The following is a 19,774-nucleotide window of genomic DNA, read 5'->3' as shown; positions in this document are numbered from 1 at the left end:
TCGGATGCACTCAGTGGAAAATACAGTGGGGAGATTTATATACATAGAGAACATGAAACAATGGGTGTTACCATACACACTGTAACGAGAGTGATCAGGTAAGGTGAGCTATTACCAGCAGGAGAGCGGGGGTGGGGAACCTTTTGTAGTGATAATCAAGGTGGGCCATTTCCAGCAGTTGACAAGAAAGTCTGAGGAACAGTGGCGGGCGGGGGGGGGAATAAACATGGGGAAATGGTTTTACTTTGTGTAATAACCCATCCACTCCCAGTCTTTATTCAAGCCTAAGTTAATTGTATCCAGTTTGCAAATTAATTCCAATTCAGCAGTCTCTCGTTGGAGTCTGTTTTTGAAGTTTTTTTGTTGAAGAATTGCAACTTTTAGGTCTGTAATCGAGTGACCAGAGAGATTGAAGTGTTCTCCGACTGGATTTTGAACGTTATAATTCTTGACGTCTGATTTGTGTCCATTTATTCTTTTACGTAGAGACTGTCCAGTTTGACCAACGTACATGGCAGAGGGGCATTGCTGGCACATGATGGCATGTATCACATTGGTAGATGTGCAGGTGAACGAGCCTCTGATAGTGTGGCTGATATGATTAGGCCCTATGATGGTGTCCCCTGAATAGTGTTTGTGGCACAGGTGGAGAATAGGAGGGCCTGAGGTGCACCAATGCCCCAAACTGGTGGTGACCCTGGTGATCATGACACACAAGGGTGAGAAAAGAACCCCAAGGATCTAGCCACACTTGAATGGTTAGTTAATTAACGTGTTATCTAACACTATTGTGAGCGCTAGTGTAGACACCCCACTAGCACCTACCATCGGCGTCTCGTCCAGGGGCGCTAGGTAAGATGCAGGGTACATTCCCCTCCCCTCAGGCGGGACAATGAGGGAGCAGGAGCGCGCTACTGAAGGGAGACGCGAGGGAGGCCGCCCAGCGGGGTGCTCGCCCTCGCCGCGCCGCGCCGGGCAGGGCAGGAGAAGCGCAGGGCACGTATCCTGGCTCGAGCCCCGCTCCCCGCCAGGACCCCGCCAAAACTGCCTCCCCCACCCTAGCCGGCGGAGAGAGGCGCTCTCCGCCCCGTCCCGCGAGCCGGCCCCTAACCCAGCCCCCACAGCACCTGTAACCCCTCCCACCAGTCGCGAGCCCCAACTTAACTACCAGCCCGCTCCGCCCCACTTACATAACGGCTCCCGCAGCCTCTCGCGAGACTCCCGCCTCCACGTCACCGGCAGACCAGACGGCGACAACATGGCGGAGCGGAGGAGACATAGGAAGCGGATCCAGGTAGGCAGCTTCCCCCGGGGACTCGTGGCGTCCTCCTGCCCTGTCTCTGCTCCCGCTCGAGCGCCCTGCGGCCGGCCCTGCTCCCCGCCCCCGACGCCTGGAGGCCCCGGCCTCCTGCCCACCCTCGGGCCCCCCACCAGCCTCTCGTCTCAGCCCCTGACTCCCTCCCGTAAGGCCCTGCCCGAGTGCCCCTCTCCTCCCTGGAGCACTCCCGCCTGGAGCCTGCGCGCCCCACCGCATACCCCGCTCCCCGCCCGCGTGCAAAGCCCAGCCCTGCGCACAGCCCACCTGTCCCATTGGCACCCTGCCTCATGTGACCACACACGGACCACGGCTGCATGCTACCCCTGTTGTGGTACCGTAGCAATACATCACCTCCGTGCTGGCCTGCGTGCCCCCGCCCAGCTCCTGTGCATGCTCACACAGCCTCCCCCACCGACACACCTGTGCAGAGGTGCACCCCCAGTGCGCTACACCTGTCGCAAAAGCGCAGCTGTGCGCTGGCCATTGAATTAATGGGAATAACCATTTTCTTCCTTTTGGAGGAGGTGACGGAAGGGGTTTCCACATTTAAAAGACCGTCTGAATTTCTCATACCTTCTTGCAGCTTAAAGACCTGTTCAGTTGTAAGCAAAAATATGTGGAAGGGATTTTCTTCATAATATGGCTTAAAACTTTTCATTATCTTTTCTTAAAGAGGCAAGGTGGGTGAGGTAATATCGTTTATTGTACCAACTTCTGTTGGTGAAAGAGATGAGCTTTTTTGAAATTTAGACAGATAAATGATTACTTTTGTGAATGGTGGGTGTCTTTTCAGGTACAGTAAATCATCCCTCCTACATCCCCCCCCACCCCTCAAAAAATCCTGTGGTCTTTAGATATTAAAAAGTTTATTTAGACAAATACTAATGAAATGGGGAGAAGCTGTTTTCAGTAAATATTCAAGTGGGGGAATAAAGTATTTATTACAGCTGGAGCAATAAAGGCATCTGTAGTTCAGGTTGCCAAAACATATTGGGTGGGATCCACAATGCTACTTAGGTTCTTAAATCCCAGTTTTGGTGCCACTGAGATCCATAAAACACCCACTAAATGCTGTAGGTGTCTAAACTCATTTGGTACCTAAGTTTTCAGGGTAAAAGTTCTCCTTTGTGCCTATGTTTATGTCTCTGAGAGTGTACATGTCTGCCTTCCTCAAGGGGTTGAGACACCATCTCCTGCCTAAACCCCAGAGCAATTCACAAGATCTGGAAACATAGGCATTTGGCTGCCTATCTCACATGCGTGGCCTAAACTGGTAGGTGGCCTCTGAATCTGCTTACCAGATTGGGTCCCATTCAGTATCTGGCCAGAGGAGGCGGTGTTCCCATCTTATAACTTTAGCCCCCTGGTTAGAGCATTCACCTGGGATCTGGGAGATTCCGGTTCAATTCCCCCTTCTCTAGCAGAGGGAGGATTTGGATGGGGTATCCCACATCTCTCAGGAGAGTGCCCTAATCACTAATGTTAGGTTCCCTCAATGTCTCCTGCTGAAGCTGGTCCACTGTGGATAAGTAATAAGTGAGTGGAGCAGAGAGACTGAAGCTGGGGTCTCTGATTTCCCAGGTGGATGCCTTACCCACTGTACTACAGTCATTCTCTCCCCCTGTTTCTGGCCCAACGACGATTTAATGATTTATCCACAGTGGAACAGTCATTGAGCGAGAGAGAGTTTGAGAATTTACAAGTTATTTTGTTAAGTTAGTTTAAGTTAAAAACAAACCTTTAAGAAATTAAGCAGCTATCAGTCTTTTCTTTGTCCAAATGATTTTAATAGTGGAATAATGCAGGCATTTCAGACTTCCCATACAGTTAAAATTAATTGAAATCTTGTGCAGGAGCACAGGGGGAACCCTGGAAGCACAGAGAGTCTCACCCTCCTTCACATATCACCAGTTTTGCTAATACAACCCTCTCTCTCACTTAATAAATCAATTGCAAATTAAGGGACAGATTCTGCAGTATGCTTAATTCTGCTCTAATGATGCTAAGCAGCTGTAAAACCATCTTAACTAGCTGACGTGCTCTGGCTGTACTGGTGAATTTGCCCCTAAATTTCAAAAAAAGATTTGAGGTTGATACTACAGATCTTCAAATAATTAGAAATGTTGTATGGTAATCTTCTTCTTAGGTTTCTTGTTTAGTATTCATGTATGAAAAAACCCTAGAGAAATTATGAGAGAAGAAACTGCATTAACATGGAATTAAGTTTGAGCATATATATATCAAATAATCAGTAACTTCCCAGTTGAAAACATTATAGAGAAGTTGTAATTATCCTAAAACCAAGCATTACAAACACAGAAAATGATGCCATGCAGGGAGGGGAATATGTAAAAAAATCTGTCTTTAGAAATAAATTTAATCTGGGATCACAAACTACATTACTTCAGGGCAGAGATAAGGTTGTTTAAATTTCTTCACCGTGTATTTTTTTTAACCTGAATATGTTTGGAGTTCTTTTAAATGTAACCTTAACTCTGAATTTCCTGGGTTTGTAATGTATCTTTTGGGAATAATTACACCATCCCTGTAATGTTTTATATTGTTACATTACTGATATATATTCCCTGGCAAAATATACTAAAATGAAGTTAAGGTTGAGAATGTGTGTGTGTGTGTGTGAGAACTCACGGAGGCAGTGTTCATGTAATGAATTGTAGAGTCGTACAGTTTGTGTATTTATTCACTTTGATCATCTCACGTGCCCTGTCCCCACTAATCTATCACACTGGGACTTATTCTAGCATGCCACGCCCATGATCAGTGTCAAACGGCCGCCATTAAAAAAAGAAAAAACGGTCAGAGAAATGTTTCTTCTTTCTTCCTCCCAATATGGAATTTTCTGGGGGAAAAAAATCATACCTGGTTTGGCCCAAGAAGGGCAGGATTCATTCTTGTGCTTGTGACCTGTTCTTTTTTTTAAAAACTTTAAAAAAAATTACTATTAAAAAAAGAAGAAACTGGAAAAAGCATAGTTAGAACAAGAAAATAATTAGGTGCTTACAAGTTAGAACTGCATCCATTGCAATAACAATTTAAAGATGACATTTAATGTCTGGTGTAATAACAACCTAAGGCTCCAATCCTGCAAAACTCATACGTGTATTTAAAACATTTAAGAAGTACTCCTGAATTTAACAGGACTACTCATATGCTTAAAGTTAAGTATGTGTATAAGAGTTGGCAGGACGGAGGCCTAAATTTGTAACACAAATATATAGATAAACATATGTTGCCTTCTTAGCAGTTTCTCCATCATATATCAAACAGAATGTAGGAGATGAGTCCACAAAGAGAGTACTCTTTAATTCGCAGAGTTCTTAATTGGCCAAAATGAGTCAGTTGTTTTTCTTAGCTTCTTGGACTGATTTGGCATAGTTCAAAAAGGAACACCAGTTTTCAAAGTAATACTGCAAGCTGCCTCTATTAAGGTAGTCAATTTTTCCATTATAAATGTATATCCGATTTTTCTGGAACCAAGGGTGAATCCATGAAGCAATGTAGGCTCCTAACTTCTATTGTAATCAGTGGAAGTTAGGAGCCTTAATATAAGTTAGGAGTCTACGTTGCTTTGTGGACTCCACCCTAACTGTTTATTATAGGCTGGTGTTTAAACTTCCAATCATTTGCCATCACTAAAAGTTTGCAGATGACACACACATTGGGGGAATGGTAAATATTGAGGACGGGTCACTAAAACACAGCAACCTGGATTGTTTGTTAAACTGGGCACAAACAAACAATATGCATTTTAGTATGGCTAACGTAAATGTATTCATCTAGGAACAAAGAATGCAGGCCATACTCACAAGAGAGGGGAACTCTATCCTGGAAAACAGTGACTCTGAAAAAGATTTGGTGTCGTGGTGGATTATCAGCTGAATATGATTTCCCAGTGTGATGCTGTGGCCAAAAGGACTAATACAATCCTTGGATGCATAAACAGGGGAATCTCGAGTAAAAGTGGAGAGGTTATTTTATCGTTGTATCTGGTACTGGTGCAACTGCTCCTGGAATACTGTGTCCAATTCTGGTGTCCACAATTCTAAAAGGATGTTGAAAAATTGGAGAAGGTTCAGAGAAGAGCCATGAGAATGATTAAAGGATTAGCAAACCTGCCTCATAGTGGTAGACTCCAGGAGCTCAATTTATTTAACTTAACAAAGAGATGGTAAAGGGGTGATTTGATTTCAGTCCACAAGTATCTACATGGGGAATACATATTTTTATAGTGGGTTTGTCCATCTAGCAGAGAGGTATAACACAATCCAATGGCTGGAAGTTGAAACTAGACAAATTCACACTGGAAATAAGGTGTAAATTTTTAACAATGAGAATTATTAACCACTGGTACAATTGATCAATATTCATGGTGGATTCTCCATCACTAGTAATTTTTAAATCAAGATTGGATGTTTTTCTAAACGATACGCTCTAGGAATTATTTTGGGGAAATTTTGTATCCTGTGCTATACAGGAGGTCAGACTAGATTACTACAGTTGTCGTTCTGGCCTTGGAATCTATGAATCTAGACCTAAAACAATGAAGGAGGTTAGCCTCTTGACTTAGGCAAAATAAGAAAAAAACCAAGTTTCTCATATCCCACCAGGATTTATTTCCTTTCCATAGTTATGTAGTCTCTCATTTTCCCCATATCTAGTTGTGTTGTTTCTCTCCCTCTTGAAATCCCACCCTCATCTCTTTTCCTTTTTACTCTGTTTCCACTCAGTGGTGTTTCCCTGCCACACAGCTCTCTTCTATGTAGTGTCCTGGCAACAAGGTGAAATTTACTAAAATTTGAAGGATCAATAAAAAGGATTTTGGAGGTAAAGATTCTAGTAAATCTTACTTGGGTGGCAGTTTAACTGAGGTAATAGGAAGAGCACCATATTAAACAAAATGTTGAAAAGAGAAAATCCTGAGGGAATCAGATTGCTAAAAATGGTGTGATACTTAGTGATATTGAGGTTTCTGAAGACCCAAGACTTTAATTTTTTGAGAAAGCTCTATCTGTGTGTGTATATATAAGGATGTATTTAAAAAAATAAAACTTTTCCTTTACAGTCTGCAGATTAACATCTGTTTAAAAAAGTCTAAATACATATGTTCAAAAAAGGTATGGGGGGGGGAGTTATTGTGTTTTTCTGTTACCCAAGAAACCTGATCCAAGGTGTTCTTTCATCTCGTTAACAAAACAAACATGTTTTATAACCTACAATGAAAGTATTCACTTAAACACAAAGTTGTCTTAGTCCAGTTCATTTGGACAGGTGTTCAGTTGAACATCACAGCTGGAACTGCACTGGCCAAATTCTAAAGTGGATAATTATATGGTGCCTACCTAAAATTGTGCTTATACTTGTATTTGGATAAATAATTAGTACTTATTAAATGCCTCATCTTAGTGTCACTGTATTTCACAAATATTAGTAAATATGACCACTATTACATAGATGGAGAAACTGAGGCAAAGATTGTGATTGGCCAATGCCTCAGTCCAAGTTGGTGGCAGACTTGGGAATAGAAATCCAGATTTCTTGATTTTTTCAGTCAGTTTCTCTAACTGCTATACACAGGTTTTTGGGATTCAACTAGATGAAAGATGTGTTGGTCATTATTTTTATGAAGCCGTTAACTTCATAATCCTACAGTTGGTTCTTCCACATTTGGGTTGGAATCTGTGGGTAGGACATTGTACAATAGCTTGCACCACTGTTTCTGTGGTTTACCCTTTCAGTGGATGAATAAAGGACTGGTCTTCAGAAGTGACAATAGAACACTTTTCACTAAAACTAAACCAACTTTCCCATTTGTTAGGGCTCTTTTCGGTTAGTTTCAGGGTGATTTTTTCAAAAAGGTCAGATGCTGGCTGGAGAGACGGAGGGAGAATGGCAAGAGGTAGAGAGGAGTGTATGCACAAGAGATGTCAGATAGTGGAGGAGGAAGAAAAGAAGAACAAGAAAAACAGGAGAAGTAGCAAAACAGGATATGAAGACAAAGATAATTTATTCCATGATAACAGCACTTACTGTCAGACAAGTAGTATGCTCTTCAAAAAATCCAAGTCAAGTGTGGGGAAGGGGCCAAATCACCTGGCATAAGGCTAGGAGAAAAAATTAGGCATGACCTTTGCTTTTAAAATGTTGTCCCCTCCTTCTATTTTGTCATTAATTATTAATTTTGAAATATGATACTTTTAGTTGTTGCACAACAAAATTAAAGCTATGACTGAATATAATAAAGGAAAAAATAGATGATTCTTTTTTAGTGAGAGATATTTATATGGGACACAATGTCAATGAGCAATAGTAGAGAGAGAGAAGGTGGGTGAGGTAATATCTTCAGTTGGACCAATAACAGATATTACCTCACCCATCTTGTCTCTCTATTTACCTGGGACCAATACGGCTACAAGAACACTGCAATGAGCAATATTGTTCATCTTTTTTCTTAAAGGATGCATTTCTTATGTTAAAATATAGTACCCCAGTAGTCTGGAAATCTTGCTTCTAGGCCTGGTTCTGCAACAGGCTTCCTTTGAGGGACCTCGGGTAACTCTCATATCAGTCACTTAGTCTAGAGCAGGGGTCGTCAATCTATTGCACGCGTGCCAAAGACGGCATGCGAGCCGGTTTTTAATGGCACGCTGCTATCTGCCAGGGACAGCAGCGTGCAATTAAAAATCCTGCCCGGCCTGGCCTACTCTTCTCCGCCCACTGCTGTCTCCTTGCAGGGCAGGCAAGCTTCCCCCTCCCTGTGGCCGATCAGCTGATGGCCCTCGTTATGGAAGGGGAGAGGGAAAAGCAGAGCCGCAGCAAGCTCTCTGCTCCGGTGATGTTGGGGAAGGGGGTGGAATCGGCATATCCCCTCCAGCCCCCTGCCGTGAGCCGCTCAGGGCAGGGGGCTGGGAGAACCCCCACAATCCCAGCCCTCTGCCCTGACCCCTGTACCTCCCTCAGACCCCCAGCCTTCTGCCCTGACCCATGAACCCTCCTCACAAACACCCAGCCCTCTGCCCTCAGCCCTGCAACCCCCACACACCCCAGCCTCATGCCCTGACCCCTGCACCCCCCCCCCCACACCCCGTGCCCTGACTCTTGCACATCCACACCCACGTTCCCACCTGCACCCCTTGCACCAAATGGGAGCTGCCCAGGTAAGCGCTCCACACCCAAACCTCCTGCCCCAACCCTGAGCCCCCTCCCTCATTCTAGCTCCTGGCCAGACCCTGCACCCCAACCCCCAGCCTGCTCCTTCACCCCCAGCCCTGTTCTCAGTGCACTCCCACCCTCATCTCAGAGAGAGGAAGAGAATGGGCCAGAACCAGGGAGAAAGTAGGTACCTACTCTGTGTGGACAGGGCCGGGACCCCAGACCGGCAGCGGGCCGAGGGGGGCCGGCAGCCAGGACCCTGGCTGGAAGGAGCCGGCGGACGGAACCCCAGACCGGCAGCGGGCTGAGCCGCTCAGCCCACTGCTGGTCTGGGGTCCTGGCCACCGGCCCCGCTCAGCCCACTGCCAGTCTGGGGTTCTGGCTGCTGCCCTTGCCAGTCGGGGTCCCGGCTGCCGGCCTAGGTGAACGGAACCCCGGGCCGGCAGCGGGCTGAGCGGACCGGCGGTATAAAATCAGCATTTTAATTTAATTTTAAATGAAGCTTCTTAAACATTTTGAAAACCTTGTTTACATACAACAATAGTTTAGTTATATAATATATAGACTTATAGAGAGACCTTCTAAAAAACGATAAAATATGGTATTGGTATGTGAAACCTTAAATTAAAGTGAATAAATGAAGACTTGCACACCACTTCTAAAAGGTTGCCGACCCCTGGTCTAGAGTTAGTCTTAGCTCATCACTTAGGGCTAGATTTTCAGGGGTATTTAGGTGCTTAAAGGTGGAGAGAGGCAGTTTTGTAAATCCCACTAAATACCTGAAGATGTAAGATAGACACCTAAATAATTCTGAAAATCTGACCCCTAGCCTTTGTACCTGAGTTTCCAATACTGACCTGCCTGTTAGATCTAAACTCTAATTAGATGCCTGTAAAGTGCTTTGAGATCCTTGGATGAGAGGTGTTTTAAAATAGCAAAGCTTTTTTGTTTTTTTTTCAGAGTGATATTTTTACTTTGACACATTTCTTAAATAAATGCTAAAGATGTTACACAAACCAACAAAGGCAAACAGAAAATAAATGTTCTCTCTCTAGGACACAGTGTAAGCTTTAATTTTTAATTTTGTTATTGTCTCCCATCTTTCATATGATTTAGTCAAGATAATTGAGTTTCACAAGCTTAGACATGCTGTGTGATTGAATTTTGTATAAAAATGTGTCCTGAATGAGTACATAATTTTTTGAAAGTGAAATTAGCTAGTTAAATATAAATAAATAAAAATTAACTCATAAGTGAAGCCTGTCCCAGGTTCTAGCACCATTGTCATCCATTAAAAACACTGATCAAATACAGTCCTTTTCAGACTAAACAGGAACACATTCTTTTCTCCACTAATGTCTCCCACCAGAAAGCAAAACATCTGGACAGGCAAGTGAGTGAAAACTGGGGTTTACCATAAACTCGGCAACTCACAACTGTAACTTGAGCCTGTACATCAGAGGTGGGCAAACATCCGGCTCGCGGTACCCTCCTGCCCGGCCCCTGAGCTCCTGGCCCGGGAGGCTAGCCCCGGCCCCTCCCCTGCTGTTCCCCCTCCCCCACAGCGTCAGCTCACTGTGCCGCCAGCAGTACAGCTGCAGAGCCATGGCCTGACCCGGTGCTCTGCTGCATGGTGGCATGGCTAGCTCCAGCTGGGTGGCATGGCTGCCTGTCCTGGTGTTCTGGGTGGTGCAGCTATAGCTCCGCCAGCCACCGGTGCTCCAGGCAGCGTGGTAAGGGGGAGGGAACAAGGGGTGGGGGGAGTTGGATAGAGGGCAGGGGAGTTCGGGGTGGTGGTCAGGGGGCAGGGGTGTGGATGGGGTTGGGGCAGTCGCAGGGCAGGGAACAGGGGGCATTGAATGGGTGCAGGGATCCTGGGGGGGCAGTCAGGAATGAGAGGAGGGGTTGGATGGGGCAGCGAGGGGCAGTCAGGTCCGGGGCTGGTCAGGGGACGGAGTGCGGGGGGGGGGGAGTGGATGAGGCAGGACTTCTGGGTGGGGGGGCTCATCAGGGGGCGAGAACCAGCCCTCTGGACAATTTTGGAAATCCGATGTGGTTTCCAAAAAGTTTGCCCGCCCCTGCTGTACATGCTTATTTACTTTTATAAAATATGCACTACCGTAACTCCTATTAGGAGACCCATCTTGAAATGATTAATAGCTTATCTAAATAAATTTATTTCAAATTCTTTCAAAATAGTACAGATCCTTAGCCCAAACTAAGTCCTATTTGTGCCACTACACTTAAGGATGTTGTGAAGGTGGAGTTGGGGAATACCTTGGTGACCCAGATCTGGTATAATAGAATGCTTGGGGGACTTTTGGGGGATAGCATGGTGCTGTACTCTGGTGATCCTATGTCAACAGAACAACCCCTGAGGACTGTGGCTGCTTTAATTTATGCCCCCCAAAGTGGGAGGAGGTGTTGGAAAGATAGTATAATGACACCTCTTGCCTCCTCCCTAGTATACACTGAATAGAGCTCTGGTGTGCCTTAGGATCCATCCCAATGTTTTGAGTGTAAAAACAGCATTTAACTAAAATAATTTTAACACAGTTGCAGTACTGTAATAATAAGAGAGGAGATGTTAGAACAAGGGACTGAGAGTCAGGCTCTATATCTGACTTCCCAGCTCCATCACTTGCTGTGTAACCTTGGACCAGTCACACAGGGCCTGTTTTTTCAGACTTACTGAACATCCACAAATCCCACTACAGTTAGTGGGACCTTTGAATGTCAAGCAGCTCTGAAAATGAAGCTTGTAAATTCTCTCATTTCCTCATTTGAAAATTGAGTAAAATATTTACTCTACTTCATAGATGTTTTCAGATGTTTTGAAATCCTGAGAAGGTGCTATAGAAGTACAAAGTATTATTACTAAATATTCATATGGATAAATTCAAAGATTATTTAGAAGTGTGATCACTTCTTTAGTGTTAGAAGGGCACCAAGATTCTTAATATTTTGTCTTCACATTAAATATCTTGTTAATGACAGTCCTCATTAGTTCTATTCTGTTTTTCCAGAAACTTTGTTTATGTTGTGACAGGGAAACATCCTATTTTAGGTCATGTCGATCATCTCACAAATGAGAAGAGCCCCAGTGAACAAGTCACACCTACGTGGGAACAAAAGAGAGAGAAGCTTAAGACCAGTGTAGCATGCACAGGTTTTAAAAACTTCAGAAGTTTTCAATTTGTCAAATATCTATAGCTCCGTTCTCTGTTTGGGTCCATGCAGAGCCATCATTAGCATCAATGGAAATTACAAATGCATGTTGAGGGGAGATTAGAGTACATAGGGTTAACGGTTTCATCTGGATCTTCACCAGGCCTCCATTTGCAGGAATAGTTTTGAACCTGCAATCATTTGAGGAAATAATTTAGGCTATTTGTGCTTGCAAATTACATACGTAATCTGTTATTTAGGCATTTAGATGACATAAAATGTGCCTACAAGAAAAGGAATGTGCATAAATGGAAATTAGGGCTGAAATTCTGGCCCTACTCAAGTTAATGGGAGTCGAAATATTTATTGTTTTGATATTCTTAGGTCTGAAATAAAGGTCTGTCAAATTGCATCTTTAAAAAGAGCAATATATTTAAGTTTCTGACACATTCTGTGTTTTGGTGCGGTTTTTTTGTTTTGTTTTTTAAATATATGCCCGTGTACACTTGGTGTCTGTCACTTCAGCTTTTTTCATTCAGCAGTCTATTTTAACATTGCAGTACAAATCTGGAACTACAAGCAATGGGATGAAACTGAGAGGGAAACATGTAGGCTAATTATCAGGAAAAACTTTCGAAGAGTAAGAGCTATTTAACTCTGGAATGGCCTCCCAAGGGAGAGCCCTATTGCTTAGAACACTGAAAACTAGACTGGACAGAACATTAGAAAATGCACTGTAGGTAGGGAACAATCCTGAACTGGCCGGATAACAGACAGGGGAAAAACATAAGCAAGACTAGCAGTAAAATTAAGCATTGATGGTAAATGTGAATGATGATAATTTTTCCAAGAGAGCAGTTCCATACTCTGCATTGTGAAATAAGGACATTTGTCCTGTAGGGAGCTATTGTACTAAATATAGGTTATTTGATAGGGTGGAAACTCACAAATATTACAAAAGCTTTAAGGGAAAATTAACCCATTGTATTTATTCCTCCGTATTTTTAACATCAGTATGCATGTCAAAGTATCAACACAATAGAGCGAGTCAGTTCATATCAATTATAGTTGAATAGTTATGTGTGGTGTTTGGGTATGTCTGTTTGTATAGATTTTTTGTTTATGCATTGCTATGTGATAGATTTACAAAGATTTCAAGTGAATATTTAGAAATCAAGTATGAGCATGGAGAAATGTTTCATTTTGCCTATATAAGGGCTAATGTACAATCATCCATTGTAATACAGTACAGGCATGTGTGTTCAACCTTACGTGTGTTGCATATATATGTGTGTACAAGATACATGCTCCAAAGGATTTAGTCTGGAAGATACTGGCATTCTGAGAATTACCCAGTACATTCTGTCATTTGGTAAAGTGTGTGTCATATGTTAAGTGTAATTTCCTTTTAAAGTTGTCCATTCAGATAGGAAAGGCAACAGCGTGCTCAGATGGGATGACCACTCATCAACCAATTTATTTTACAAGCTCTTCCTGTTTGTGTAAAAATTGTTTAATTTTGGTAATACCCTCTCACTCTGTCTAAAACTTTTCAGTTTGGTTTTAAAAAAATACTTGATCTTTGCATTTCCATTTAAAGTGTTTATTGCAGAATTAAAATGTATTGCTATAAGTGCAAGACCAGAAGTGGTTCATGACAGGCATGTTATGGATTAAAAATAACTAATACATCTATAGAGCATTCATATTCCATACTGCCATGTAAGTGACCCAGCCTGATCTAGTGCCATGCTCTGCAGTCCTGCAAAGCAAGCACAGGCACAGAGATGATACTTTCAGTTTCATGACATAGCATTATTCTGCAGTGACTGATCTCGGAGTGGTATTTGGGCTGCAGAGACACTCTAATATATTTGTAAGAATGTAAAGTGATATGTTCACACATGCAAAACAGCTAATCCTTCTCCTCAAATGCCCATTTTTGTGAGGATAACTGAGGTTTCTACATCTTAGCCCAGCACATTTTTGTCTTGTTACTTCCTTTCTCCAAACTGGTAGCATCTCTTCAATTGTTGTCTCAATTTCTGCTTGTAAAGTCATTCTTAAGTCATGTGGTATCACCTACAGCTACCAGTCATAAGATTCTGTAAGTGCCTCCCTACCTTTAAAGACTTCATCAGTTTCTACTCCTTTTCCACATTAGGTTCAAGCTTCTCATTGCATTAAAGGTTTTGTGCCACTCAGCTCTGCCAACATGTCTGCACATTTATCATCTGACAGTCTCTGACTCCTGGGTTCTCGATTTTGTCTCTTTCCACTCTCAACTTTATAATTTCTTTCATGCGGTCCTGTATGCTTAGAACAGCATACCACTTTCCATGTGCCAGGCGCCTTCCTTCTCCTCCTCAGTTCCTCCTTTAACTCACTCTTGCAAAGCCTTCAAGCTTTGATCTCATGACGTGGTCTTCAGACTATCTCAGAACTGAACTTTTGGCTCAGTTTGTCTTATGCAGACTGAAAGCTCTTTGGAGCAAGGACCATGCTGTTCATTATTTATATATTGCCAAAAAAAACTTGGTGCTTTTTAAAATAATTGAGATTTAAGTTAAAACGAAACTCTCTTGGCTGTGTTTAAACCAGTATTAATTTTATATTTTTATATTATAGGAAGTTGGTGAGCCGTTCAAAGAGGAGAAAGCTGTAGCCAAATACCTACGTTTCAATTGTCCAACAAAATCTACCAACATGATGGGCCACAGAGTTGATTATTTTATTGGTAAGATTATCTGTAACCAAATAATGATACTGCATATTTACTAATATTGTACTTTTTTTAAATTTAAGTTACTAGTATTTTTAATGAGTAAGCTGTGTAAGGTTTATAGCCCAGGAAAATTAACAAGGCACTTACTAGTCAGAAGATTACATTTACCAACCTGAAGCAGGTGCAGAAGACACAGTCAGGAAAGCAGAAGTGAGGTCCAGAGTAAGACACCCTGGTGAAAAGCCTGGTCTGTCTTCCACCCCTATCTGCTGGTAAGGGAGGAGGATTGAGATTTCTAACAGGCAGTTGTCCCTGCACCCTGCTTGGGGGCTCTAATGTTCACGTCGGTCACTGAGTAGTAGGTGTCTGATAAATCTGACACCACATCCCACCTCTAGCTGCTGAAAGGGAGCAGTAGCTTTCTGTCTCTTCCCCATCCTCTTGAGTATCCTGGTTGCTGTGAAAGGGACAGACTCTGCTACTTTACTTCCCCAGAGCCTTCAAGCTGCTGGGGGGGAAGTGGCAGCAAATTTCCACTACACAACCCCTCTCTTAGTCTCCAGTTTTTGGGTCTTTTTTCTCTGTGAATAAAGCCAGAGCTTTGTCAAACAGCAATAGCAGCATTAAATTAATATGATTAAAATTAATATGACCCCTCTGGGGTCTGAATGGAAGCAGGAAACTAACCAGAATCTTGTTAATTTAATTGTCTTGCTGCCTCTCTGAGCTATGAGGAGTAGCAGAGGTACTGTTTGCAGACTTTGCAAGACAATACTACATTGGCTATTCTGTTCTCATCCAGAAACTTATTTGTAATAAGGGGTATAAATTATCTTTTAATATGAAATTGATGGCGTAGTCTCTCATAATCACCAGGGAAAGCTTCCCATGTGCCATGGCCAGTGATTTTTTTTTTTTTCAAACTCTTATTTTTAGTTCACTTTTCATTATGAAGTAATGTTACAAAAATTGTGAGGGGTGGCGTTAGGACTTTGAGACAAGTCGTCCTACTTCTACTTCATACAGACTCCTTTCTGTAGCCTTGGACGAGCTTCTGAACCTTCCTGCTCTAGTTTCTCTATCTGTAAAATGGAAATGAAGGTAATTACATACCTCAGATGGGTGTAGTGAGGTTCAATTAAGCTTCATAGTGTTTTTCAGATATAAAGGGCTATGTAAGGGCTATATACTTGTATTATAACTTTCTTGGTAGTTTGAATGGTTATATTTTTCAATCACTTATTTTCCTTGTAACTTTTGGAGATGACATTGTATTACTGGTAAAATTTTATACAAAAATGGCAGTAATATAACAGCAAATTCCACTCTCATCAAATGAAGGCATTTCTTGCTTGAGTGTTCAGTAAGTCATGCTGGTGTTTAAAATATTTATGCTAATCATTTTGTTTTATTTTTTGAAGGGCGTCCATCACCTCCTTTCTCCACCCCTCTCCCATCCCACCCTTAAAAGGCCCAAGTTAAGGTGACCGTCCTGGCTGAAGGGGTTAAGGATACTACTTTCACTTGTACCCATCCCCTACTGGCTTAGGAGTAAGGCATGTGTGGTGTGGTATCAGGATTACTCCACCTGTATTTGGTATAATGGTGCTGTAATACTATAGTAGTTCAAAGTCTCAGTTTTGCCTGGTTAGAAAAAAAGTGCTCTATTGTGTATCCCTCAGTGTTGCAGGGAAACCTCAACATGGGCACCCCCCTGGTGCCGACATTGGTAGCACAGGCATAGCCCACGTCAGTTTCCATTTCAGCTGCCTATGCAAATGAATATTGTCTCTCTCAGCAGCAAATTCAAACCCTTTTATTCATATAAAGTGCCACAATCTTCAGATCCCTCATGGTAACAACAGTTTCTCCCAAAACAGAACACAGCATTCTTCCAGGTTACAACATAGAACTCTTCAATCCTGTTCAGAGGTCACCATTCTCTGGTTGCCCACCTGAGAGTTGTCAACCCTTCAACCCCAGTTTCTTTATCCCTGTTCTAGAATCCTCACTCTCCAGGGCATTCACCTGAGAGTTCACCTGAGACCAGTTTCTTTCCCACAAGTCGTCTTCTGTAGCCCCACATTAGATCCCTGCAGCATTCCACTCCCCAGACCTCCTTACCTATGAGTTTTACCTCTGGTCCTGGGGATCTTCTTCTAGAATCAACTCCTTGCATCTAGGTCTGGCTTGCACTGATCAGACTGGTTCTTTCCCTTGTTCCTAAGGCCTCTGCACAAGCTTTCCTGCAACTCATAAAGGTTCCCCAGCGCTAGTCAGTCCTCCCAACAGCTTTCCTCGGAACTCGTCACCAGCAGCTCACAGTTACTGTTTTCCTAGTGTTCTTTCTCTCTAGCCACTCTTTGCTACTCTTCTGTTTCTCCTCTGGTCTCAGGCTGCTCATGCCCCTTCCTGACTCTGACATGCTCATACTCTTTCTTTGTCTCAGTCTCCTCCTTGTGATATGGCCTTGCTCTGAAGCCCAATTGGGAGGCACCTGACCAGTCACAGGTGCAGTGGGCCCCTCTCTGTCTTAAAGGGGCAGGTTTCACTGTGACATCCAGAATACAGCCAAGATGATCAGTGTATTCCTAACTGTTTGTTTTTTTTCTTCTTCTTTTGCTTCAGGTTCTCCTTCTAAACCATTTGTCTTGTATTGATTAGGAAATAATTTAATTCTTACTGTGGGATATAAAACAGAATTGTAAATAGGATGAAATTCAAAAAGGACAAATGCAAAGTACTCCATTTAGGAAGGAGCAATCACTTGCGCACACACAAAATGGGAAATGACTGCCTAGGAAGGAGTACTGTGAAAAAGGATCTGGGGATCATAGTGGACCATAAATTAAAAGTGAGTCAACAGTGTAACCTTGTTGCAAAAAAAGTGAACATCATTCTGGGATGTATTAGCAGGAGAGTTGTAAGCAAGACACGAGAAGTAATTCTTCTGCTCTACTCTGCACTGATTAGCCTCAGCTGGAGTACAGTGTCCAGTTCTTGGCATCACATTTCAGGAAAGATGTGGACAAATTGGAGAAAGTCCAGAGAAGAGCAACAAAAATGATTAAAGGTCTAGAAAACATGACCTGTGAGGGAAGATTGAAAAAATTGGTTTTGTTTAGTCTGGAAAAGAGAAGACTGAGCTGGGACCTGATGATTTTCAAGTACATAAAAGGTTGTTACAAGGAGGAGGGAGAAAAATTTGTTCTTCTTAACCTCTGAAGATAGGACAAGAAGCAATGGGCTTAAATTTCAGCAGGGGAGGTTTAGATTAGACATTAGGAAAAAATTCCAAACTGTCATGGTGGTTAAACAGTGGAATAAATTGCTTAGGAAGGTTGTGGAATCTCCACCTGTCATAAATATAAAGGGAAGTGTAAACACCTTTAAAATCCCTCCTGGCCAGAGGAAAAATCCTTTCACCTGTAAAGGGTTAAGAAGCTAGGATAACCTTGCTGGCACCTGACCAAAATCTCCAATGAGGAGACAAGATACTTTCAAAAGCTGGGAGGAGGGAGAAAAACAAAGGGGTGTGTGTGTGTGTGAGAGAGAGAGAGAGAGAGGCTTTTGCTGGGGACAGAACAGGAATGGAGTCTTAGAATTTAGTAAGTAATCTAGCTAGATATGCGTTAGATTATGATTTCTTTAAATGGCTGAGAAATTAAGTTGTGCTGAATAGAATGGATATTCCTGTCTGTGTGTCTTTTTGTAACTTAAGGTTTTGCCTAGAGGAATTCTCTATGTTTTGAATCTAATTACCCTGTAAGGTATTTACCATCCTGATTTTACAGAGGTGATTCTTTTTTACTTTTTACTTCTTCTATTAAAATCCTTTTCAGAAACTGAATGCTTTTTCATTGTTAAGGTCTAAGGGTTTGGGTCTGTGGTCACCTATGCAAATTGGTGAGGATTTTTACCAAACCTTCCCCAGGAAGTGGGGTGCAAGGGTTGGGAGGATTTTGGAAGGAAAGATGTTTCCAAACAACGCTTTCCTAATAAATAAACCCAGATAAATGTTCGGTGGTGGCAGTGGAAGTCCAAGGGCAAAGGGTAAAATAGTTTGTACCTTGGAGAAGTTTTAACCTAAGCTGGTAAAAGTAAGCTTGGGAGGTTTTCATGCAGGTCCCCACATCTGTACCCTAGGGTTCAGAGTGGGGAAGGAACCTTGACACTATCTTTGGAGATTAAGAGCAGGTTAGACAAACACCTGTCAGGGATGGTCTAGATAATACTTAGTCCTGCCATGAGTGCAAGGGACTGGACTAGATGACCTCTCGAGGTCCCTTCCAGTCCTATGATTCTATGATTGAAAGAATAGTTCAGCAATATATTTTGCCATGAGGCTGTTCTAGAGTTCCAACAAACTTGAATTTGGAGTAAGAACTTAACTGTGTTCCATGTGATTGGACTGGATTTTGGAAGTGTTTTCATTAAGTTTACACTTTTCTGGTATGATGCTCTGGCATTGTACAGAGCATAGTTATGACATTGTTTTTTTTTAAAAAAAAAACCCTCAATAATAGGGATTGTAAAACAAAAATGTGTAATATGCCTGACTAAAGAGTGAAAAAATCCTAACTCTTTTCCTAGCTACACACACAAACAGCTGCGTTTGTGTTTTAAATTCATACAGCCTCGAAGTGGGAGATCACATGGTATAATCAATACCATTAATAGAATGCTTCAATAATGATTGGCTGAAAGCAAAGGCTTTCAGTTTGGAAGTGATATAATTGGAGTCCAGACCGGCAGCCTGTTTGTGCAATAGCTATTGCACAAAGTGTAAATATTAAAAAAGAAAGGAAAAAAGGATGTATCATCAGTTGTGCCAGAGCTCCAGTCAGTGCAGCTGAAGGGTTGGACAAAAGTAGTTCTCCTGTAAATTACCTTCTCACTAAACACCTGACTGCAGCGGCCCCCACAGAGCCATTTTGTAGCCAAGGAGTACCAGAGCACAGCAGCACTCCAGCCAGGCCTTGTGTCCCGAAAATGCCCTCTATGATGAGACTGGGAAGCAATGCTGTGGGACTGGCTACATTATCTTTCCACCACCTGAATATTCCACTATGCCAGAGAAATTCCCATATTCTGGTATCTGGTTAAGATGGCTTGAAGGCTGCATTGTACTACCAGGGCAGAGTAACTTTATTGGGGGCCAGGATCTGTCCTGGAGCCTTTAAACTTCTAAAGTAACTAATTGGATCTCTCAGAGTTCCGTTATGAGAGTTGAGGTTTTGTTTTGTTTTAAGCTTTAAAATCTTCGTTATGATTTCAGACACTCTTTCTGAGCCTGTATGCACATGCTTACACCTTCGTACATGTTTGGACATTTGGTGTCTGCAAGCCAGTTTATACAGAACGTGTGGGACAGCAATTTCAGGGGACAGGTT

The 19,774-nt window shown here is 42.6% G+C and overlaps 1 protein-coding gene across 1 annotated transcript in view; it reads left to right on the top strand.

Annotated features, from left to right (window-relative positions):
- Nucleotides 1-1,162: 1,162 nt before the first annotated feature.
- Nucleotides 1,163-19,774, top strand: part of SEC62 (SEC62 homolog, preprotein translocation factor) — a 38,910-nt gene continuing 20,298 nt past the window's right edge. Inside the window, exons 1-2 of the mRNA XM_037909627.2 lie at nucleotides 1,163-1,294; nucleotides 14,285-14,393. Coding sequence (XP_037765555.1) covers nucleotides 1,259-1,294; nucleotides 14,285-14,393 — 145 coding nt within the window. The 5' untranslated portion in view covers nucleotides 1,163-1,258. The remainder of the gene's footprint in view (nucleotides 1,295-14,284; nucleotides 14,394-19,774) is intronic.

This window comes from Chelonia mydas, chromosome 9 (assembly GCF_015237465.2).
Source record: "Chelonia mydas isolate rCheMyd1 chromosome 9, rCheMyd1.pri.v2, whole genome shotgun sequence".
NCBI classification, from domain to species: Eukaryota; Metazoa; Chordata; order Testudines; family Cheloniidae; genus Chelonia; species Chelonia mydas.
Note: the sequence above shows the minus strand (reverse complement) of the source record. Positions and strands in the feature narration are given on the sequence as shown.